The sequence below is a fragment of the Humulus lupulus genome, chromosome 2 (assembly GCF_963169125.1).
Source record: "Humulus lupulus chromosome 2, drHumLupu1.1, whole genome shotgun sequence".
Taxonomy (NCBI): domain Eukaryota; kingdom Viridiplantae; phylum Streptophyta; class Magnoliopsida; order Rosales; family Cannabaceae; genus Humulus; species Humulus lupulus.
In genome coordinates, this window is record NC_084794.1 from 107,534,493 (window position 1) to 107,559,981 (window position 25,489).

The following is a 25,489-nucleotide window of genomic DNA, read 5'->3' on the forward strand; positions in this document are numbered from 1 at the left end:
TTCACGACAACCGTTCCCACTCCAACGGGCTGATCAGGGGCTTGGCTGGTTCCCACGGCCGATGCTCGCGCCTCCTCCAGGTTTATCCATCCTTGGGCCTTATTTAAGAATTCGTTCACAGTGCTGACACCTTTTCTCTGTATCTCTTCCCAGAGTCCGCCTCCAACGAGGATCCCAGTCCTCAAGGTCATAAGCTTGGAACTATCATCTGTGTCCCTGGCTCGAGCCACGATGTTTGCGAATCTGCTCAGGTAAGCTTTCAAAGGTTCCTTGGGCTGCTGCTTTACGTTTGCCAGGGTGTCAGCTTTGACGCGGGCAGCCTGAGAAGCTCGGAATGCCCTCTTGAAGTCGGCAGAAAAGGTTTTCCACGAGCTGATGGACTACTTTTTATTCTGCTTGAACCATTGCCTGGCTGGCCCAGTCAAGGTGGAAGGAAATATCAAATACCTTAGCTCGGGACCGATGTTGCGGGCCATCATCAGGGTGTTGAACATACCCAAATGATCCAACGGGTCTCCGTCCCCATCGAATTTGGACAAGTGGGGCATATAGAAACTAGGTGGATATGCCGTGGCTACTATGCTGGGGGCGAAGAGCTCGAGTTCGTCCCCCGAGTCGTACTCATCTTTTTCCTTTTCTGATAAGAGGTTCCTCATCAGCTCCTCCATCTGAGCTAGACGCTCTAGGGTTTGGTCCTTATTTCCTTGGTTGTTCTGGGGCTGTTCAACAACTCTAGTTCCATTGTAAGCGTTAGGCGGGTTATTGTCCCTCCAAGCTTGAGCTAGGTTAGGCGGGACATTCCCGCTGTCACGTACTTCCGACAGACCCTCCCCTTGGTGAGCACGACTACCATTTCTAGCTGGATCTCCTCTCTGAGAGTTGAGGCGATCTCGAAGGTCGGCCCTCAGGGTGGCCCGAGGGCTTTGAGCCAAACTCAAACGATGGCGCAGGTCTTCGCCGGACATGCCACTTCGATGACTCCCTGTTCAGTAACTTCCGTTTGAAAAACTCGGAGCCCGCCGCTGAGGGTGAGGATCCGGGATTTCCCCGTGCGCTCGGCTGCGATGGGAAGGACCGGCGGAAGGAGGATTTCTCCTGCTGCTTCCATGAGCCGGAATGTCTCGGACTGGACGGGGAGGAGATGGGTATCTTATTGGTGACGGGGGATGCCTAACTGGTGACGCGATCCTAGTCCCGTCAGGGCAGATTAAGATAGGTCGCGGCTGCTCCGCTCTACCATTCCCCGCGTCCTGTGCTCGGCGGTCTGACCGTGGTGTAGGACGGCTGGCCAGGGCAGGCTGTCGTCATGAGCCCTCCCTGGATCTCCTCTGCGAGCTGTCTCGGGCCCTCCTGGGTGCACTTGAGGGTGGAATCGAGCTAGGAGTTGAGGTCTGGACCGATCGGCTGAATTGCTGATCCACCCTAGGAAGTTCCTCAAACACAGTTTCCTGGTGGTGTGACGTGGGAGTAGAATTCGGAGTTGAGGTTCTGACCGACCAACTGAGCCTGGACCGGTTACCCCAGCGGGACTTATGAGTCCCACTATACCTCTTTCCGACGTTAGCGTCGGTTATAAGAGGAGGTAGTCGGGCCAAGACCTCTTCGATTTGCTTGTTTTCTTTCGACAGCTGACTTCTCAACTGTGTGTTTTCCATCTCTATCGCTGTGTAGAAATCCGGGTTCGGATTTGGCGGCCGGGGAGCCGAACTTTCGGTGTCGCCCTGGCCCATTGGCTGCTTTCCTGGTCGCTGCTGAACCTCGGGGTTTTATTCATCGGATATGGTGGCATGGTGGGCCTCCTGCCCATCATGTTGATCTGCTTCATTACCATGCCTCGAACGAGTAACCACCATGGCTAAGCTTCTGCAATAGCACCAATCTAAATCCTCTCAATGAAAGCACCAAACTGTTGACGCGGTTCTTCGCCAACAGGTAATTATACGAATAAACGGGATGGATTAGTGCTAAATAGTGAACCGTATTGTGTAAATAATTATATTCCAAACTGGCGAAATTAGTATGGTGGGAAGGTTATCACTCCTTTTTTAGGTGGTTTGAAGGTTAAAATCCCTCTAGTCCACCAGTCAATATTATAGATATTTCTTGAGTATTCCTTACAGGGTGTTTCTTTACAATCAAAACGCCAACCCCTTGCAATGCCCAGGGTCTCCATATTTATAGGGAGAGGACATCTGGGTGTTGGTAAAGGGGTCATCCCGTGACCTTCTTACCCATCATGTCACTTCTGTGACACTTATGATTAATTCCTAAAACCTGACAATGAAGTGTTGTCTAATCAATAGGTAAGGGGGATAATGGGCCGCATGGCGGGTGCCTGAACACGCACGTTTATGCTGCGTGTCTGAGAATTCAGGAATGGAGCAGACACGTGATGTCTGATATGCGCACGTTTACATTGCGTGGTTGACTTCACAAATGGTCGGGGGTGCCAGATCTATGTCACACCTCGAGCTTGATGTAGTGCCAGCTCGTGATATCTATACTGCTGATCCGATGCCTTCGAGCATACTTGCTAGCCCTTTGATTAGCTCGGGCTAAAGAGGTGGAGACTCGTAACAGCAGCTCCGGGTAGATGGTTTTCACGTGGCGGACTGAATTATGCTCTTTTCCAGCTCGCTAATAACTCGTGGATATTTAGGGCGTACACAATCCATATTTAACAATTGGGTCAAGCCCTAATCATGTACATCACATATTGGGTGCAATTTTCTTAGCTCGGGCCCGAATGTAATGTAAAATAAGAACGACCCTCAAGCACGATCCTGATTTTGAGCCCCTAGCGATAACCTAGTCACAACCAAGTATAGAATTCTGTCAAAAACAAGCGAATAAAGGCTTCTAGAGCGAGTCCTAGCCTTTGGGACATCAAATTCTACTAAATCGAGTAATAGGATCGATCCCGAGCCCTAATGTTTGAGTTCCCGCACTCAAAACACTTTCTGGCCCAAATCCCCCATTTGCGCCGCGGCGCCCCACAATTAGAGCCGCGACTCTCACAAACAGAGAGCCCATCCCCAAAAATCCTCTAGACACGGGCCACGACGCGACCCTGCTTCAGGAAATTGCCCTGACATTTGAGTTCATGAGGGCCGCAATGCCCAAGAACAAGGTCGCGACGCGACCCCACAAACTCTGCTTTCTCATATCCAAAACCTCCCAAAAATAACCCCAAAATTGTACCAAAATCACCATTCAATCTCACAATATCCCTAGAACCTCCCAGGCAACAAAACCCGCGTTTCTGATGGATCAAAAACTTACCAAACCGTAAAATCCAAATCAAGACTTAAGAAACTTAAGGAAACAGAAACTCAAAAATTCAAAGCTTAAATTGCCTCTAATTAAGTTGTTTTCCAGCTAAATCTTTCAGCTATCAAGCTTCTAATCTTCCATGGAATCTTTATGACTCTAACCTTGCTTGAATATGAGCCCTAAAACTCGAGTTTCCTTCGAAAACGCTAACGAACGTCAAGTGAGCAAACGGGATAGAGAACAAAAGTGTTTGAACGTATTTCTACTTATGACAAGTTACTTAGGGTTCAAGTAACCTTAAGTAAATCCCAAGGCTCAGGGTACCAAAAACGTCCCCGGGGTAAAATAGTCAAAATCTCAAATTTCCCTCTTGATCTCACTAACTCCAAATATATCTTAGAATATTCATTCCCATTACCCAATATCCCGGTAATGTACTAAATACCCAAAATACTCATTGACTCACCTCGAGTCAAGTATTGGTCTCGTTGTGACTTTCCCGTTAACTTGCTCCCTAGGATCGTCTCGTGCCGAGTAACTCAAATATATCCACATAATAATATGGTATCACACATATATCACATATATGTCAAATATACCCATAATGGGCCAAATTACAAAAATTGACCTTCTGATAAGAAACGAGCCCACATGCATATTTAATACACCTAAACATGCATATTAAGTCATATTATAATATAGCTCACATAATCATACAATGATACACATAAATATCACATAAACACATAATTTTCCATAGTTTGCTATCATGGCCCCCTAATCAAGGCCTTAAGCCTTATTAGGTAATTTGGGACATCACAATTTTTGTCCCCCATCCCACAATTCTGCTCGCCCGGGTTCGCTGCACACGCCCAGATCTAGCTCATCTTCCATCATGCCCAGATATGACTTTCAAGTCCATTGCACCCATCCCAGCCAGCCATCGCTGGATTCCATGGCCTTTTGCATACACGGGTGCCTCACCACACCTCGGGTCCGTCACACCTCCATTGGTGTGGCCATCGCGTTGCAGAACTTGGGTCTGCCATGGAAGCCTGCTGCGGGGGCCTGGATCCGCCATGGAAGCCTGTTGCGAGGCCCTAGGTTGGCGATAGCTTATTGCGAGGGCTGGGTAAGATCCCATCAGTCAGGGTACCTGCAAAAGAAGAAGATGAAGAAAGGAAGAAGAAGATGTAGGAAGAAGAAGAAGAGAAGAAAGAATCAATTTTTAAATTTTTTGAGAATTAGTTTTAGTTTCATTTCTTTTAATTTTATATGTAATATTATTTTTAAAATTAAGAATATTTTTGTTTTTTTAATTTATTTTCTATTTTGAAATCTATTTATAATTATTTAATTAGTTCATTAATTAAGAAACCTAAAGGTATTTTGGTCATATTAAAAAAAATTCGACTAAAATTAGACTCAGAGTATTATTTTGTTCCATTTTGCAAAACGTAAGATCCGAACTGTCATTTAACAAAATATATAATTTAATCAGTAAATTATACAAAACACAGAGTCCAAAACAATATTTACCCTTAATTTTTTATAAATTCAACGGCTCTAACAAACTAATTTATTAAGCACCAGACAATTAACAAAATTAATTAGTAGTTTGACAATTATTTTGGTTTTAGATAAGCAATTCATAATGATTTTGACATTTCAAAATAAAATTTCTTCTAAAACAATGTAGAAAACATACTTTTGGAGTATGTTCCACACCAGTGAAATGATTGCACTAATAGAATGAATGGTCACAATTAATGTTTTTGATAGTAATAACGATCCATTCTTGTCCAAACTTTAACTCTGCTTTTTTTTTTAATTCTTCGTAAAACACTATCTCAAAAGTAGGGGTGAGCATCTAAACCGACAAACCGCGGTGACCGACCGCACCGCACCATACTACATCGCAAACCGCGGTGTCAAAAGTGTAATGATTCGGTATGGTTTGTATTTGAGCTAAACTGTGCGGTGCGCGGTTTGGCGGTATAAAATTTTGGTTTGCACCGCACCACACCGCATACATACAAATATATTAAAAAAAAAATAAACTTTACATATATACCATTTTTTAAAGTTACCCAATATGGGAGACTTGTATATTTTTTTTGAAAAATGGGAGACTTGTATATTTTTTTTGTGTTTCACTTAACTTAATTGATAACTTGTGATATTATTTAGAACTTATTAAGGATTTGTTATGAACTAAGGATTAAGTATTTTTTTTTTAAATTTAAATTTTGTTATGACATATTTTTTAACACAAATCGTGGAAAACCGCCCAAACCACACCGCAAAAAATGGTTTGGTTTGATTGGTTTAGTGCAACCAAATCACACCGCATGGTGTGTTCTAGTTACTAAACCACACTTGTGGCGTGGTGTATTAAAAAGTCTTCAAACCGCCCAAACCACACCGTGCTCACCCTACTCAAAAGCTCAACACTGAAATCACTCCTCCCACACGCCAAGTCACGTGCCACTAAAGTCCAAAGGCCACAACAACCACATATTTCCTCACGTGTCCAATTCTACTGTTCATATCAGAATGGAAGCTTCTCTTGTGCTGCCACGTGCTAGTTTCTCGATTCAGTAAAGTTGCTTTTTCAATCCACTATCCAGATGCCGAAAATACCCCTAACTATTATGTTGTCCGACATCTCCATACCGAAAATACCCCTCAATAAAGTTTGGCCACCATTCCAAGGCTCGTCTAATAATCCAAAGGTTATTTTCATAATTTTAAGTATTGATATACGAGGGCGAAAACCGTAATGTGCCTTGTGCATCACTATTGATTTTCTTTCCTTTTTTAACGGTACGAAGTCCTGGGAAAGTGGAAGATAAGTCTGGCATAAGGCATTGGATCGTTGATGGGGTAATCTTCGATTCTCTTTTCCATTTTCAATTCCCCTCGATTCTTCTGTGTATTGCTTCCGGTAGGAAATCGGTTTTCGTTGAAGCTTTGATTTATATTTTTCTTTTATGTTTATCCGAGTCTGGTTATGGTGTTGACTGTAAAGTTGGTTTCTTCATCATGTTTGATCTTATTTATTCTTATTTTTCTGTTTTTCTATCTGGGTTCTGGAGATTATAGCTAATTGTTTCTGTTTTGTTTTGAATATTATAGGTTGTAGCTTTGCGATGGTGGGATTTAACTGATCAAAGTACTAGGCCTTTATTTCACGAGTGAAGTGCATGTAGGACAAGCGAAAACCAAGTCTTAAAAGCCCAACTTCATTTGGAGTAAGTTTTGTTGGAGCTCAATTCTTTTCTTCTTCATTCATGTTCTGCTTTTGTAATTTATATATTAAGAAAACAAAAGGTGGGCAACCAAAGATCAATATTTTCTATATTTGTATTATGTATATGTGTATATATAAAATGACAACAAGGGGTTTAATTTGTATGTCTGTTCTTCCTCTTTTTTAATAAATAATTTCTTTCGTTTGCCGTTGTTGTTGTAAGTGATATAACATTGGATTTTGTTTTCTTCCCACGATTCCAGTAAATATTTATACAGAACCAAAATGATTTGTGAGCTACAAGTATTAGGAAATTCAATTTCGATAGATTTATGTTACAAAGAGATAAGAGCTGAGTCTCATTTAATATTGACTTAATATAAGTGTCAAGTTGTAATATTTCGTTGCAATGTATTGCCAGTTGATTTTGTTTTTGCTGGGGGTACACACACCTTAAGCAATATCTAGCTACATTCTACAAATTGAAATTTTCGTTGCTATGTAAAAAGACTTTGCGGTGAAATTCGATCTATTTCCTTATAAAGCTGCAAAGAAATTTTAGTTTCGGATAACATTACTGATCAACTATAATGGGACTGGGTAATCATTTGTTTGTCAATAGGTACTTTATGTTAATACTTTGCGATGAAACTCTATCTAGATTTCTCATTTGAAGCTTAAGAGAGGCTTTAGTTTTTGACAAAATAATAGTCGAACCACACTGGATAACAATTTGTGTGCCTAGACGCACTTTATGCTATACTTCATTGTGAATTGTATGTCGCGGACAATATGACTATTTACTCATAACTGCTATATTCAGAAAGGATCTACTCTTTCACTATACGAGGATTCAGAAATGGGGAACTCAAAGGGATGTTTTATTGAATATTTTAATTCTGGTGATTATTCATCACTTTGGAAAAGCCATGGAGCATATGGCATTGTCGGTGCTGCTGTTGTTGGTATACTTATACCTGTATTTATTTCCTCTTTCTTCATTGGAAAGAAAAAGGGAAAACAAAGAGGAGTTCCTGTAGATGTTGGTGGGGATTCCGCCTACACCGTACGCAATGGTCGTGTAACTGAATTGGTTGAAGTACCATGGGAAGGAGCCACAACCATGGCAGCTATGTTTGAGCAATCTTGTAAAAAGAATTCACACAATCAATTTCTTGGAACAAGGAAGCTTATCGACAAGGACATTGTTACAGCTAGTGATGGTAGGAAGTTTGAGAAGCTTCACTTCGGAGAATATGAATGGCAAACTTATGGTGAAGCATTTGATCGTGCTTGCAACTTTGCATCGGGTCTTATTAAATTAGGCCACAACGTGGATACTCGTGCTGCATTATTTTCTGAAACCAGGGCAGATTGGTTAATAGCATTCCAGGTTAGCTACTTGATGCATTTCTACATTCAATTCTTCTTGCCGTATTTGCTCTTTGTATTAGTTTACTTTAATCTTCTCAAAACTCAAGACAGCACTAATATTTCTCGGATTTCAGGGATGCTTCCGACAGAATATTACTGTTGTTACTATTTATGCAACTCTAGGGGAGGAGGCGCTAATCCATGCACTTAATGAGGTATGTTTGAATGACATAGCAGTGTATGTATATTTTAGGAAAGTTAGCATAAGCTAGTGGATGGAGGATTCATCGCTACAAGCTCATGTATTTGTTAGAATACATAAATAATATACAAATGTGGACACATTGAATGGTCCCCATGATTGTTAATAGCCCTAAAGGAAAAAGGAAATGGTTCTCATCTTAGAAATTTGACATTTGAACAGACTTCAACTTCGACCTTGATATGCGATTCAAAGCAGCTGAAGAAGCTGGCTGCTATAAGCACAAGCCTCAAAACGATTCAGAATGTTATTTATTTTGAAGAAGATGGAACTTCAAAAGAAACTGGATATTCTGAAAGCATGAGCGGCTGGACAGTTGTGTCCTTTTCTGAAGTTGAGAGACTTGGTAAAGCATGTCCCGTTCCGCCAAGCCTACCCTCTAAGAATGAAGTTGCTGTTGTTATGTACACAAGTGGCAGTACAGGTCTGCCAAAGGTTGGTTTCCTGCTCTTTGTTTCTTTTGTTATGTTTCCTGTTCTTTTGCTTGAGCAATAGTTAGTACTGATCCAAATGTATATTGAATGTTAGATTGTACAAATACATTGTACCTTAGTGCAACATGCATATTAATATTAATTTGTCTATGTGTGTGAATAAATATCTATCTAAATATATAGGGAGCTAGTTCGGTAGGGGTGTTTTCCCTATTGGCAGGGGTCAATTTTTTGTATGAAAAATGGTATTTGTTATTTATTTGACATTGATGCTTTATTGATAAAGTGATTTATTATGACTGTTAGATTTAAATAAAATGGTCAAAATTGGTTTTCCTATTAATAGTGATAAAATAAAATTTCAATATGTAATGATTCCATATGTTTGTCTTTATTCATTGAAGAAGGCTTCTTTTGAGAAACTTGGTTGGAAGTGAATAATTACTGTACATTTTAGTTCAAGTAAAAATGTAATTTGGAGTTCTTCTTTACAAGTATATATTCTGAATTGAATACTTGTTCAATCATCTTCTGAAAGTATTGAAACTTGAGCAATTAATTTGTAATGTCCAAGATTGCATGATGACATTTTTTGGTGTGACTGTCTAGGGTGTTATGATAACACATGGAAACATTGTAGCCACTGCTGCAGCAGTTATAACAGTCATTCCAGAACTAAATAGCAAAGATGTCTACTTGGCGTACTTGCCCCTGGCTCACGTTTTTGAATTGGCAGCTGAGGTACCCACATATGTTCTTTTACTTGTGCATGTTAGACACTAAAATTTGTTGTAACACACTCGTGACTTTCCAGTCTGTCATGGTGGCTACGGGATGTAGAATTGGTTATGGTTCTCCATTGACTTTAACAGACATATCAAACAAAATTAAGAAGGGAACCAAGGGAGATGCTTCTGAATTAAAGCCAACTCTCATGGCAGCAGTTCCTGCTATACTGGATCGTGTTCGAGATGGAGTACTGAAAAAGGTGCTTATTGGTTGTATAATTCTTTCCCTCTTAGCTTTGTGGTGATTTCGGGTGCATGTACTCATTGGAATATGTTTTTATTTATTAATTAATTATGTCCATAAATATCAGGTTGAGGATACTGGGGGTCTAGCGAAGACTCTTTTTACATTTGCATATACACGTCGACTGGCAGCTGTAGAAGGAAGCTGGTTTGGGGCTTGGGGACTGGAAAAAATGCTGTGGGATTTAATCATCTTTAAGAAAATACGCTCTGTACTTGGAGGAGATATTAGATTTATGCTCTGTGGTGGAGCTCCTTTATCTGCGGATTCACAACGCTTCATCAATATCTGCATGGGGTAATTATTTCATATTCTTGAGATTTACAATAATTGAATTTGAGGTTTAACCTTGTTATTTAATACGTTTAAAAGGTTAAATTATTGGATTGCAAACTCTACTAGATTAGTGTGTCCACATGTGAAGTTATATGTCATACTTATATGCACGCAATCACTCGTCCAAATTCATTTAGATGCTAATACTTCCATATTTAGTTCCATGCTAGACTAACTATGCACTGTGAAATTCTTGCAATGGGTCGTGTTATTTTTCATTTCATGTGTATCTATTGCTTATTATTGCATACTTTTCTTTTTGGTTGATTATGCTTAAATAGGGCTCCTATTGGCCAAGGATATGGCTTAACAGAAACTTTTGCTGGAGCTGCTTTTTCTGAGGCAGATGACACAGCAGTGGGCCGTGTAGGGCCACCCCTTCCTTGTTGCTACATTAAGGTATATTTTTATAATTTTTAAAAAATAATTAGGTTGTTTCTGATTGTAACCTTAAGTTTCAGATTAGAAAGGGCTGTGAATTTTATGTTGTAAAATTTATACTTGTGTAGCTTGTGTTTATTAACACAAAGGTTCAAGTGGTTTGGCAGGTGTGTGTATGACTGGTTCGGGAATCAAGTCCCTGTAAATGCTAAATTGAAACTCTGCTTAGGTTCTCTTTCTGAGATATATGTGTGAATTAGCCATGATCAACAACAATTAAATGTTATTTAACAAAATCTAATTGAGATATTTGATGTTTTCATTCTGAAATGCAGCTTGTTTCTTGGGAAGAAGGTGGCTATAAGACATCTGACAAACCAATGCCCAGAGGAGAGATTGTTGTTGGGGGACACAGTGTAACTGCTGGATACTTTAAGAATGAGGAAAAGACTAATGAGGTGTACGAGGTGATTATTCTTTTTCCCCTAGCTGGTATTTTGTTGACTTAAAGATGGACATGTATTGCAACTTGCAACATTTTCCTCACAGATGGTAAGTACTGGTTCTTAGGACTTTGTTGCATGATACAGGTGGATGAGAGGGGCATCCGCTGGTTTTATTCTGGTGACATTGGAAGGTTTCATCCTGATGGATGCTTAGAAATAATTGATAGAAAGAAGGACATTGTTAAGCTTCAACATGGAGAATACATCTCTCTAGGAAAGGTGGGTTTGTTTACCACTTTCCCTAATAAATCTGGATATGTAAATATGCTGAGGAACAATTTTAAGTATCCTAGGGTGCTCATTATGTTGCACCAACTCGATTGCAGGTTGAATCTGCGCTAATGTCAAGTAATTATGTGGAAAGTATCATGTTACATGCAGATCCTTTCCATAGCTACTGTGTAGCAATTGTTGTACCTGCACGAAAATCCCTTGAGGACTGGGCCCAAAATGCTGGCATCAAGTATGAGGATTTCTCTGAGCTGTGTGTAAAAGCTGAAGCAGTTAAAGAGGTTCAGCAATCCCTTGCCAAGGTTTGTTTCATCTCTCACTCCCAACATTAATGAAAAAGACGTATGCTTTGGATTGTATTTATCATTTTTGTGCACGAAACTTACTTATGTCGGGTATGTAGCAGCCTCTGGATTATGCATCTTCATTGGTTATAGTTGCAGCTATTATTTGCCTCAGTAAATATTTGTGCACTTTATATGCTTCGTCTGTAGATTTGAACTAGGGAAGGTGCTAGCAGTACTCTCTTTTTCACTCTCTTAGGCTCCCAATTCTCATGTCTCACTACTTGACATGTGAACTCCAACAATGGCTAACAATATTATTTTAGTGTAAAATCATTTAGTTGAGTTTGTAGAGTCCACATGTTAAATAAGCAAGACCAGAGAACGTACAAGAGAGTGTTGGCGATCACTTCATTTGAAATAATGAAATAATGTGCGTTATGTTTAAACAAAGTGGTGCCAACCATATTTACAACTTTTTTTTTTTTTTTTTTTTATGTTGTAGTGTTGTTGAATTTCTTGCTTACACGCAGGTTGCAAAAGCTGCAAAACTAGACAAGTTTGAACTCCCTGCAAAAATCAAATTGATGCCAGATCCATGGACACCCGAGTCTGGATTGGTTACTGCTGCCCTAAAGATAAAGAGGGAACAGCTGAAAGCCAAGTTCAAAGATGAGCTAAAGAATTTATATGCATGAACCAGTGGAGTATGCTATGTCTGTTCCTTAGTGGAGTATGCTATGCCTGTTCCTCCAATGTTGGATTGGAGGGTTATTGTGGTATATTTTCTCCTGTGTTGTTGTTAACCACATACGAGTTCTAATTGCTCAGTTTCTGACACCATGCAACTGGATAATTTCAAACAAATTTGTTGCAAAAGAATTGAGCTTTATTTTTATCAGCTTATTTTTATATAAATCTCTCTGGACTCAAGTTAAATTATTGCAACTACCTTTCTTTCAAAATCCACATAAGACTAGTCCCAAGGAGCCTTTCTGATCAAGCTGTGGAACGCTTCTCCTTCACTCTCCCTTAGCATGCAATTCAATCCTGTATTTCGAATGATTCTTAGCTATCACAAACACAGAGAAAGGTAGATTCGACCGCCCTGGAAACACAACCCTGAGAGGTTGAGGTCCTTTACCTATTCGAATTGTAGACGACGTATATACTTTTAGGAAAACAATGAAGGTATTTAGTAAAATCAGTCATGTAAGTGTTCTCTTCATCTGATTAACCCCTTCAATAGAGGGATAAAAAAGGTCCAGAACTTCTGTAACAATAACTACATTGCACTAATAGCGACATTGAATGTCATAAATGATGAATAATGGGTGTAACTACATTGAAAACTGCTTCATCTTACAATGTTATATACTTGTTTGTTCCCCTTCTGTAAGCACATTCAGCAGTATGCAAAACTAGTTTTAAGACTTTTACAACATATGTATCACTGACTCAACATTTGATTGCCAACATTCAGAACTCTCCCTTTATTGTAATGCTTCTCTTTCCTCCGCCAACAGTTAATTGAGTCTCTCGACTGAAGGACCAAGTAAGAAACAATTTCAAGTGTCCTCTGGTTCAGAAGTTGTACTGCTTACCGTTGCTGGCAATGCTGATAGCGGTGGTCGTAAGACGTTGTATAAAGCAGGACCGACAAATGGAACCAGTGACAAAAATAAAAGCCAAGACCCTTTGTCAAACCTAAAAATAGATATACGGACATTTAAAAAAATAGTGCTACATTATTGTCTATTTGAAGGAGAATTAAAATGTAAAGCCATGATTGAAAGAGATATACTCTGGACACCAGAATCCTCACCATTTTCGAGCAGTCATATCATTGTAAACCCAAAATGGAGCAAAAGTTGATAGTAGAGTGAAATCAAGGCAAGTAGCATGGATCTGCAATAAAGTGGGTTTATGTCACAAGTAGGCCTTGTTAACTATGAACTTAAGATTAGACAGCATAATAGTCATAAGGAATTGAAGTAAAAGAGTTAACACAGGTCTAAATCATGTGAATAGTCATAATAGTCATGATCCTTTTTAACACCATTCCTCTTTCTTAAAGCCATATGAGAAACTACTGAAACATTAATCACATTTACATAAGTGTTGACTGTTGAAGCACTTACAAATCTGCTTTCCTTGAAATACTGGAAAAATTCACTCCAGTCATCGCCGTTAGCTAATCCTGCACTAATGAGTATACCTAGTCCTGCAGCCAGTGTAACCTGATATCCAATGGAGTTAAACTTCAGTTTCCCATGTCATGATACATAAATCAATAGAATTGTAATGACATATCAAATATCATTTGTAGAATATCAACCTAGGCGTGTGATTAGCTGTATAGCTGATTCTTAGGGATTAATTTTCTAAAATATTAATATTTTATATTAGTCAGATTTGTGAATTATCTAGGTCCTAATTTACCGCAGATATTTTAGGCAATATGTACTAGATACTTAGTATATATATATGTACTCATCTCATGATTAAATCAGTAGCATTTTTCCAAAATACAGAAAGCTTCATGGTATCAAAGCTGTAGGCTCTAAAACCCTATCCTTTCCCTCTCAAACAGCCGCCCTTCGCCTTCCTTCTTTATTTCCGAAATCATCCCTTCATGGCAGAATCCAAACAAACATCCAGGAACTCATCTACAACTAATCACTCTCCCAATGTTCTTACAATCTCTCGGCTAACTTCAGCCACCACTGAAAATAATCTCATCCCCATCACCATTCACAAACTAGATGGCCACAACTATCTTCAATGGTCTCAGTCAATGGTGATGTTCATAAGCGGGAGGAGTAAAGATGAATATCTTACTGGAGACATCCCAATACCAGATTCAAAAAGTGCTGAATACAAGACCTGGAGGGCAAAAAATAATCTGATTATGTCATGACTAATTAATTCCATGACAACCGAGATAGGAGAAAAAAAAATTTGTACACCACGACAAAAGATATATGGGAAGCAGTGTGAACACAGCCGAACTATTTCATGTGGAGAGCACCCTCCAGGATCTTTGTCAGGGTGAGAATTCTGTGACAATGATACACTAGGACAGGTACAGAAATGGAGAAGAAAGAATTGCAAGCTTTATTGAATTTCAGCAAGTAACAATGGTTCCAGGCACTTCGAGAAACCTGGGATCTCCCTGAGTTCAAGACTCTTTTTACAAAAACAAATCCATTTTCCTAAACAATTGGCTACCACTAATATTTATAGACAACCCCTAACAAAAACAATTACCTAATATTAGACAACTCATTCATAAGTCTGCCACATCAGCTAATATTTGTATTATTATTTACAACTTGTTTTTATTTTTCGGCCTCCTCAAATAAGTGAACCTAATTGGTGGTGTATCAGACAACCTATTTCACGACTCTTACTCGCTATTGGTTGCAGCTAGATTTATTTGAGACACATGAATAGAAGTGTACTGAAGATTGTGCATATTTCAAAAAGATTATGGAGAAAAAAATGGGTCTTCATATTCTTGAGGGGACTCGACAAGTCTCTTGATGAAGTAAGAGGCAAAATCCTTGGAACCAAACCTCTACCTAGTCTGCGAGAGGCCTTCTCTGAGTTACGTAGAGAGGAGAGTCGAAAAAGGGTTATGTTGGGACAATCTCATCCTGCTGCATACCCTGAACTTCCAACTTTTGCAGCACTCAAAGAAAATCTACCAAATTCAGGAGCTTTTGCTGCTCGAAATAATTCCCAAAGTACCTATGATAATTGAGGCAGAAAATGACGCCCTTGGTGCGATCATTGTCGAAGACCTGGGCATTTGAAGGAAACTTGATGGAAGTTGCATGAAAAGCCCACTGATTGGAAGCTAAACCGAGATCACGAGGCAAAACGGAATGCTGCCCTATCCACCTTTTAGCAAGGACAATTAGAACTTCTCCAACAACTCATACAAAAGGCCAATAATCCCACACAAAGCTCCAACAGTTCGACACTACATGCAGCTAAATCCTCCTCCTCGTCTTGGATTGTTGACTCGGGTGCATCCGATCACATGACAAGTGACATATCACTTTTTACAACTTATTCATCTTGTACCAGCCTTCAAACGTGTTGTATCGCCAATGGTACACGAGCCAAAGTGATTGGAATAGGAACCATCTGTCTCTCAAATAATCTCACTCTCAAATATGTTATTTGTGCCAAATTTGACTTTAATCTTATATCTGTTTGTAAATTGAATTGTGACTTAAACTGCGCAACTAAATTCCTTCCTAAATCTTGTATTTTCTAGGACTTGAGCTCGGGGAGGACGATTAGCAATGTTGTTTTTTGTGCAGGCCTCTATGTTCTAGATGTCAATAGTCCTTCAAACCATTCTGCCAGTTACCAGTGTCAATTGAGTTATAGTCTCAAGTCTGCTAGTCATTCTAATAAGGAAAGTGAAATCATGATGTGGCACTTTCATCTAGGTCATCCAAATTTTCTGTATTTGAAAAGTTTGTTTCCATCCTTATTTATCAATAAAAATCCCAATTTATTTCATTGTGAAGTTTGTCAATTAGCAAAGCATACTCGAAACATTTATTCACCACGATCATACAACCCAAGTCACCATTTTTCTTTAATTCATGGTGACATTTGGGGGCCATTCTGTATTCCAAGTATAACAGGTGCTAGATGGTTTCTATTGGCAGTTGATGATCATACTCGATTGTGTTGGACATTTCTTATGAAAGAAAAATCAGAAACCACACACATATTTCAACAATTTCATGTAATGGTCCAAACTTAGTTTAAAGCAAATATTCAAATCCTCAAGACTGATAATGCCAAAGACTTCTTCAATTCAAGTCGTGGTCCTTATCTAAAATCTCACAGTGTTGTTCAACAAAGTTCATGTGTTGACACACCACAACAAAACCGTGTGGCTGAACGTAAAAACCGTCATGTACTTGAGGTTGCTCGGTCTTTGCTTTTTCAAGCCAATATTTCTAAGAAATTTTGGGGTGAGGCTATTCTCACTGCAACATATCTAATCAATCGTATGTCTTCTAGCGTTCTCAAATTTCACTCACCTTTGCAAACGTTTCAGAGTCTATTCCCTACCTTATGTCATGTGTCACAAATCACTTTCAAACTTTTCGGTTACACTGCCTTTGTTCATATCCATTCTCAATTCTGTGGTAAATTTGATGCTCGTGCACTTAAGTGCATCTTTCTTGGATATTTAGCCAATTGGAAAGGCGTTTTTCTCCCACTACCCGAAAGTTTTATAATACCATGGATGTTACTTTATTTGAAGAAAGCCTTTTCTACTCCAATTCTGCAATTCAGGAGGAGAATAGCACAAATGAATCACAAAATTGGAATTGGTCATCACTCATTGAACTGAATTCTCCATCACAACTTTCCTCCACTTCATCTTCTCTCTCTAATACTCCAATTATTCCAGTGTCAGATTTGATCCGACATATTTCCCCATCTTCCCCATCAAAATCCATGCCTGGCCAATCTCCCATTGTCTATTCTAAACATATATTTCTTCCTGATGATGCCATAAAAGTTTATGGAAAAAGGAACAATCCTAATTTGCCCGTACCAAATCAACAAGGTCAAGAGCCTCTCCTAAGCCAATTTGAACTTGAAAGAACACAAGATGAGGTAGATTCTGGTTCTCAGTCAGATTCAGGTTGTGACCCAAAGTTAGACCTTCCTATTGCACAGAGAAAAGGTATTCGATCATGCACCCAGCATCCGCTTTGCAACTATATCTCTTACACAAATTTCTCTCCGAAATTTCAGGCATTTGTGACATCCTGAGACAAAATCATGATTCTCAACTCGGATTATGAGGCTCTAAAGGTTCCATAATGGCGAAAAGCACCCTTAGAAGAGTATACAACACTTGAAAAGAATGGTACTTGGGTGTTAATAAAACTTCCTCCTAGAAAGAAGACAGTGGGCTGTAAATGGATATTCTCAGTCAAAAAGAAGGCAGATGTACATGTAGAAAGATTCAAAGCTTGACTAGTGGCTAAAGGGTTCACTAAATCATACGAGATTGATTATTAGGAAACTTTTCTCCTGTGGTTAAGCTTAACATAGTTCGTATCTTATTGTCTATTGTAGTTAACAGGACTGGCCATTGTTCCAACTTGATGTCAAGCTGTCTTAAACGGAGACCTAATCAAGGAAGTCTATATGGATATACCTTCTGGCTTTGAGACTGAGGAGAGACAGGGAAAGGTCTGCAAGCTGAGAAAGGCATTATATGGACTTAAACTGCAAGCTGAGAAAGGCACTATATAGACTTAAACAGTTACCTATAGCATGGTTTGACAGATTCACCAAGGTTCTTAAACAGGATGGATACTCCCAGACACAGGCAGATCGTACCCTATTTGTTAAACACTTCTCAAATGGGAGGATCACAATTTTGATAGTCTACGGTGATGACATAGTTCTCACAGGAAATCATGAAGAAGAAATGAGAAGGCTTAAGGTGCAATTGTCCAAAGAATTCAAGATCAAAGACTCGGGTTTCCTAAAATATTTCAAGCAGTCAAGGAATCTCAGTTTCTCAACGCAAATATGTTTTAAATCTCTTGCGTGAGACTGGCATGATTGGGTCATGTAGATTTGTGTGAATAATATTTCTAATCTGATTTTATTGATGAATAGTATGACCTATATATAGGCTGAATACAAAGAGCTAGACAAAAAATACAACCTAAACATAGCTGTCAATTACAACCTAACTTAGCTGTAAATTACAACCTAAAATTAGCTGTACAAAATGTATTTACAAAGATATTTCTACACTCCCCGTCAAGCTGAGTTGTATATGTTATACAAACCCAGCTTGGAATTAAATTCTTCAAAACTTGTTCTTGGTAGTGCTTTTGTAAGAATGTCGGCAATTTGTTTCTTTGTAGGAATGTAGTTGAGCTCAATAATCTTTGAATTCACCTTCTCAGAAATGAAGTGTCTGTCTATTTCAACATGTTTAGTTCTATCATGGTGAACCGGATTTTTAGCAATACTAATTGCTGCTTGACTATCACTGTACATTTTAAAAGACTTAGGAGAGTCAAACCTCAATTCATTCATGAGTCTTTTGATCCACATCCCTTCACAAATACCCAAGGCTAAAGCACGATATTCTGACTCTGCACTACTCCTTGAGACCACAAACTGCTTTTTACTACGCCAAGTAACTAAATTACCCCATACATAGGTGCAATAACCACTAGTTGATCGTCTGTCAGTCAGCTCTCCAGCCCAACTAGAGTCTGTGTAAACTTTCAAGTCTCGGTTGTTGTGTTTTTTGAAGTGCAAACCAAGACCTGGTGTCATTTTCAAATATCTTAGAACACGATACACTGCTTCCAAGTGCTCCTCACAAGGACTGTGCATATGTTGACTAACAACGCTGACAGGGAAGGCGATATCAGGTCTGGTATGAGAGAGATAGATTAGCTTTCCTACTAATCTTTGATAGCTCCCCCTCTCTACTGGAGTTGAATCCTCTCTTCGATTAACTTTCAAGTTTGGATCCATGGGTGTGTCAACCGGCTTGCTCCCAATCATTCCAGTTTCCTTTAGAAGATCTAGGATATACTTTCGTTGAGATATAACAATTCCTTCTTTCGATCGGGCTACTTCCATACCAAGAAAGTATTTGAGGGTTCCTAGATCTTTGATTTCAAATTTGGAGGCAAGAAGTCTTTTGAGATCTGAAATTTCTCTTAAGTCATCTCCAGTTAAGATTATGTCATCCACACAGACAATGAGAATTGCTAGCTTCCCAGTTGAAGAGAACTTGAAAAATAGAGTATGATCAACCTGACTTTGAGTATATCCATGTTTGACAACTAACTTTGCAAATTTGTCAAACCATGCTCGAGGTGACTGTTTCAAGCCATAAAGAGATTTGAGAAGTTTGCACACTACTCGACCACTGGAGTGTTTCTTCATACCTGGTGGAATTTCCATATAGACTTCTTCTTCGAGATCCCCATTCAAAAAAACATTCTTCACATCTAACTGATATAAAGGCCACTCACAATTTACAGCAAGTGATAATAAAACTCTTACTGTATTAAGTTTGGCGACAGGAGCAAAGGTCTCCTGATAGTCAACACCATATGATTGAGTGAATCCCTTGGCAACTAATCGAGCCTTGTATCTGTTGATACTCCCATCAGAATTATATTTGACGGTGAAAATCCACTTGCAACCAACTGTCTGTTTTCCTTGAGGTAACTCAGTGAGAACCCAAGTACCATTTTTCTCAAGAGCATTCATTTCTTCATCGACTGCAGTCTTCCATTTTGGATCTTTCAAGACTTTATAAATGTCTGTGGGAATCTCAATAAGATCAAGAGAAGAGACAAAAGCTCAGTACATAGGTGTTAGTTTCCCATAAGCAACATTCTTTTCAATGGGGTGATTGGTACAAGTTCTAACACCCTTTCGATGAGCAATAGGTAGGTCGAGATCATCAATAGTAGGAGAAACTAACTCATGAACCACAGAATCCTTACCTTCATGATTTTCGAGGTTGAGAGGTCTTTGATGAGTGTTTGAGCAGTTCTTGTCTTGCATGTTGACCTCTATATTTCCAACTTTTCTCCTACTATAAACACGAAATTCTTTGTTACCTATATCAAATTGTGCTTGAGTTTGAGGTGGTGGTAAAGTTGAAGGAGTGTTTGGGTTTTCTGAGGAGAAAGGTGAGAGTGGATTGACTATAGAGGACGGGTTGGGTGTGTTTTCTGGACTGATATCTGGTTGGATAGGAAAAGTGGGTAAGGAAGGACCAGTTGATTGATCTGGTTGGATAGGCAAAGAGGGCAAAGACTGTGTCACAACATTGGGTTGAGGAAATGCAGCTTGATGATCCTGAAGAGTTTCCCAAAGCTGATATTCCTGAGAATGCTCCCCCTGAATACCAGATTTGGGAAAGAAAGATTGATGTTCAAAAAAGGTGACATCCATAGTGTTATAGATCCTTTTTGTAATTGGGGAGTAACATTTATACCCTTTTTGAGTGTTGGAGTACCCGATGAAGAGACACTTGTGAGACTTTGGATCAAGTTTGGTTCGTTTGTGATCATAAATATGGACAAAAGCCGTACATCTGAAGACTTTAAATGGAAGATCGGAGGAGAAAGCTGAGATATGAGGGAATGTGGCAAGTAACAGATTTCTGGGATCTTTGAATTGTAGTACACGGCTAGACATACGATTGATGAGATAGGGGGCTGTGAGTGAGGCTTCCCCCCAAAACTGTTTAGGAACATGATTTGAAAACATGATGGATCTAGAAACTTCAAGAAGATGTCTGTTTTTTCGCTCAGCCACTCCATTTTGTTGCGGAGTATCAACACATGAACTAATGTAAACAATACCTTGATCTAACAAGTATGGACCAAGAATGGAGTTAAAATATTCCTTTCCATTATCAGTTTTCAGGATTTGGATTTTTCGGCAAAATTGATTTTGAATCATGGAATGAAATTTTTTAAAAATAGAAGCAGTATCAGATTTTTCTTTCATAAGGAATGTCCATGTTATCCTAGTATGATCATCAATAAAGGATCCATGTTATCCTAGTATGATCATCAATAAAGGATACAAACCATCTAGATCCATTAATATTAGTTACTCGTGAGGGTCCCCAAATATCACTATGTATCATCGAAAAATGTTGTGAAGGTTTGTAAGGAACACTGGGATAAGAGTTTCGAGTATGCTTAGCAAGTTGACATACTTCACAATGAAAGAATTTTGGTCTTTTGTGGACAAATAACTGAGGAAATAGTTTTTCAAGATAACTAAAATTTGGATGTCCTAGTCGAAAATGCCACAACATAACACGATTTTCATTCGAAACAGACACAAAATTGGAAACAGAATCTAAATTGGAATGATTACCACAACTGGATTTGTGAACTTGTTTACTTTTAGGAGAATCCTTGAGAATATAGAGCCCATCATGCATTTCAGCACTGCCAATCACCTTCTCCGAGCCCTCAACCTAAAATTCACAAAGAGTTGGATAGAATTTAGTTACACAATTCAGATCTCGAGTAAGTTTGCTTATTGAAAGAAGATTGCAATTTAGTTTAGGGACAAATAAAACAGATGAAAGGCGAAGTTCATCTGATAAAGTTACAGAGCCGATCCCTATCACTTTTGAGAGAGAACCATCGACAATTCTGACGGTGTGGGATTCAGCACATGGTTTGAAGGTGCTAAAGTCTTGTAAATCACCCGTCATGTGGTCGGAAGCCCCTGAATCAACAATCCAAGTACCTTTGTTGGAGGTTGCAGTAAATGTGTGAGACGTAGAACCTTGATGACACATTATGCTGACATTTGCCTCGGTTGAAGATGGATTTGGCTGCTGCATACACTGCCCAAGAGGTGTTGGAGTTGCATTGATTTTGTCCTTTGAGAAGTGGCTAACTTCCAAGTCTTGAAAATAGAGGACTTTATGAGAGGAATTGGTGACAAGAGCACCTGATTGAGGAGTGGGTTTGGCTGATTGGAGAAGTTGAGGAGAAGCCATTGATTTGAGAAGGTGATATGTTTGAGATTGGCTTTTAGATGAGGAGTTGGCTGTAACAGCCATTGATAAGAACAGGGAAATGCAGCAAGGAGTGCCGAGGAAGACGTTGCCGGAAAAAGATCGCCGTCGGGGTGCTGCACGCACCTACACGCGCCACGCGAGTGGGAGATGGGGCCGGAGATGGAGGCGGCGCGTGACGCTCACGTACGGCTCTGCTGGGTGCCGAACTTCAGGGTTTGGCCGACCGGAGGTGCAGGAAGCTTCCTGTGAAGGAGGTGAGAGTGGAAGATTGCCCTAAAATAATTTTCTAAGGTTGAGCTAAAAAGTGCAAAACCCTAATTTTTTTTTTTCACTGAAAGAGGGCAGAAAAGATTGGAAAGAGTTTTCAATTTTTAGACTACTAATGGCTCTGATACCATGTAGATTTGTGTGAATAATACTTCTAATATGATTTTATTGATGAATAGTATGGCCTATATATAGGCTGAATACAAAGAGCTAGACAAAAAATACAACCTAAACATAGCTGTCAATTACAACCTAACTTAGCTGTAAATTACAACCTAAAATTAGCTGTACAAAATGTATTTACAAAGATATTTCTACAGGTCATAACCTATTGAAACTCCTATGGATCCTAATACCAAATTGATACCTCAAATAGATGAATTGGCAGTCGACAAGGGGCGATACCAACGCATGGTGGGTAAGCTAATATAACTAATTCATACACGTCCAAATATAAGTTTTGTTGTCAACATCATTAGTCAATTTCTTAGCAACCCATTAATAGATCACTAGGAGGCAGTCAACCGCATCCTAAGATACTTGAAGAAGGATCTTGGGAAGGGACTTATGTTCAGAAAAACTATCAATAGAACCTTGGAAGTTTATACTGATGTTGATTGGGCTGGATCTCCTTATGACCGAAAATCCACATATGGATATTGCTCATTTATTTGGGGTAATCTAGTGACATGGTGCAACAAAAAGCAAGTAGTGGTAGCACATAGTAGTGCTGAGGCTGAGTTCCGTGCATTAGCCTTGGGCATCTGTGAAGGAATTTGGTTACGACGACTGCTAAACGAACTTAAGATTGGAACTTCAGATTCTATCAAGATCATGTGTGACTACTAGTCAGCAATTGCAATTTCCAAGAATCCTGTCGATCATGATCGAACTAAGCATGTGGAGATTGACAGACATTTGATCAATGAGAAAATTGAAGGTAAGACAATCTCACTCAACTATGTTCCATCTAGACAACAAGTGGCAAACATCCTAACTAAAGCTTGGTTTTTGCCCAATCTCACCAACTAAGTACTATACTTGGAATGGAAAACATATATCGCCTAACTTGAGGGGAGTGTAGAATATCAACCTAGGCGAGTGATTAGTTATATAGCTGATTCTTAGGGATTAGTTTCCTAAAATATTGATATTTTATATTAGTCAGATTTGTGTATTATCTAGGCCTTAATTTACAGATATTTTAGGCAATATGTACTAGAAACTTTGTATATATGTATGTACTCATCTCACGATTAAATCAAAAGCATTTTTCCAAAATACAGAAAGCTTCATCATTAGGCATATGCCTGCATCAGAATGAACGTTTTTAAGTTCGAAGGCTATTGTCATTTCACTTTTCAAACGAAGGAAATGAGTCTAGAAAATACTTAATGGTCGAACCTCTTAAAATCAATTGGTAGCCTTGAATTCAACTAATCGAAAAGTACATTATAATCTCCAAGTTAATTCACTTAGGAAACTTTAACTTATTTTCTTTGTTTTCAACGGTGGTTGAAAAAAATGAGTCCTACACAGCAGAATCTGGGGACCTGAGGATCTTTTCTGTGTTTTTGCTGATCTATGGTTTCAATGTATGCATTTTTGTGTCATTATCATTCAGTTCCAAGTGAAACTAGTTACCAAGATAAAGTCTCACCACAGCTGTCAGTTTTGATTCTAGAAAATTCAGAGGCCATCTGCTGAGTTCAGTTTCTTCAACTGGAGGAGGTGGTGGTTTCCAAAGTACAAAATAGGGAAGGAGAGCGTATGCACCACCGAAGAATGAAAGTACTACAAAAGGCCAGACTGGAATTTTGCTCTGAGAACTGCAAATACAAAATTCATTACTCAGCTTACTATGTTCTTAAACAGTGTCTTAGGAAAATAAGTTTCTTGAGCTGCTTCCTTTTTCCCTATCAGCTCTTGCAGCAGACTGTTAGTCATGCCACTTAACATTCCAAAAACAAAAAAGTTAGCTTTTAGCAGAACTACCTTCTACCTGTCGGAAGCAGCAGCTTGCTGTAAACCAAGGGCCATAAACCCATTATGTACCACAGTGACACTAGCACTTGATTCATTCTGAAGCCATCGTCTCCTTTCAAGTTCAAGAGCTTTTTCAAGAAATACATATCTCTTGTCTGAGTTCACAACACAAAAAGAATCAATAAAGAAAATGTCAGGAAGCTGAAAGAATAAACTAGGAGTGAAGGCTACTGTGGCTTGGATAATCATTGACATTTGGAAAAGCTCATGGTCATCCTGTTGGGGTTATCTCCCATCTAGATATTGACAATGGAAAAAGTTCTAGAGGTGCAAGGGAAAAGTACACAAACCAATTTTCTAAGAACTAGTACTATTCTTTTCAAAATTCTGAACATGAATCAAGCAATAGGCTAATTCAAATAGGTCAGCTATCGAATAAAACTAAAATGAAAAGGCAACAACGTTATATATTCTGTTTAATCAGCAAAATCTCAGCCATTACAAATCAAATATCTTATAGGAGCGTGAGAATTCTGTTGTTTGAATGTCTGTTGAGAACTCTATCAAATCATCTAACACAAAATGAAAAGTCTCAAAGCAATGTCTCGACAAAAATAGCATGAAAGGGAAAAGTAAGTCACGAATATCACTTTATTTTGCTTCTGCAAGTAAAAATGACCGCTTCAACTAATGAAACCAAACCATTTCTCCTTTGTAGTAAAAATGGAACACAAATCCCATTCATTGAAACCAAAAAACTTAATGTTACTGCATATATTTAAGCAATACCGGAGTCTGGTTGGGAGCCAGATTGAATACATAATACAGTAGTGCGCCCCATAACACAAAGAGCAAAATCGAGGTCGTCCAGTCTCTTCCCTCAGCTACATTTCCACTTTCTGTAGGTTTATTTTCCAAGCTATCTCCCTCATTCAAACCCGGGTCTTCTTGGTTTTCACCATTTAAGGTACTACGACAAGTTTGAGAAAGACCCTTTTGCTGTAATGGAAAAATAAACGTTTTATAGTCCTGGCTCCTAAATATCGAAAATCCAAAGCTTGTTCTGGGAATTGATATTCTTGGCTTAAGGTTTTGAGTTTGAAGGAAGTTCCTAGTTTCTGGGCTTTTCAGTGTTAAAGATGAGAACTTGGAGAAGTTGCAGGAGATGAGGCTGGCATTAGCCAACATGGTGGAAGAAACCGAAGATTTTTGAAAGATTGTTCTTAATATATAATTACATTTTATCAGTGTTTATATAGTTGATCCAAGTATCTAA

General features: G+C 39.0%; 2 protein-coding genes across 4 annotated transcripts; one reads left to right on the forward strand and one right to left on the reverse strand.

The window, feature by feature from the left end:
- The first annotated feature begins 6,026 nt into the window (after positions 1–6,026).
- On the forward strand, positions 6,027–12,284 carry LOC133818336 (long chain acyl-CoA synthetase 8). 2 transcript variants are annotated; one of them, XM_062251129.1, is made up of 13 exons: positions 6,027–6,159; positions 6,412–6,527; positions 7,350–7,919; positions 8,035–8,115; positions 8,325–8,597; positions 9,206–9,337; positions 9,411–9,584; positions 9,696–9,925; positions 10,246–10,363; positions 10,681–10,812; positions 10,936–11,070; positions 11,178–11,384; positions 11,900–12,284. In XM_062251129.1, the coding sequence occupies exons 3-13, from the start codon at positions 7,386–7,388 to the stop codon at positions 12,062–12,064; spliced, it is 2,181 nt and encodes a 726-aa protein (XP_062107113.1). In that variant the 5' UTR covers positions 6,027–6,159; positions 6,412–6,527; positions 7,350–7,385; the 3' UTR covers positions 12,065–12,284. The 2 variants fall into 2 exon arrangements, with proteins under 2 accessions (XP_062107113.1, XP_062107114.1); XM_062251130.1 differs by having other exon boundaries at positions 6,076–6,220.
- A 276-nt stretch (positions 12,285–12,560) lies between these two features.
- Positions 12,561–25,443, reverse strand: LOC133818338 (uncharacterized). Of its 2 annotated transcripts, none has more exons than XM_062251132.1 (6): positions 25,003–25,443; positions 24,223–24,368; positions 23,888–24,056; positions 13,508–13,627; positions 13,192–13,274; positions 12,561–13,073 (listed from the first exon to the last, which is right to left on the reverse strand). In XM_062251132.1, the coding sequence occupies exons 1-6, from the start codon at positions 25,399–25,401 to the stop codon at positions 12,935–12,937; spliced, it is 1,056 nt and encodes a 351-aa protein (XP_062107116.1). In that variant the 5' UTR covers positions 25,402–25,443; the 3' UTR covers positions 12,561–12,934. The 2 variants fall into 2 exon arrangements, with proteins under 2 accessions (XP_062107116.1, XP_062107117.1); XM_062251133.1 differs by having other exon boundaries at positions 13,508–13,606; positions 25,003–25,442.
- Between the last annotated feature and the right edge of the window lie 46 nt (positions 25,444–25,489).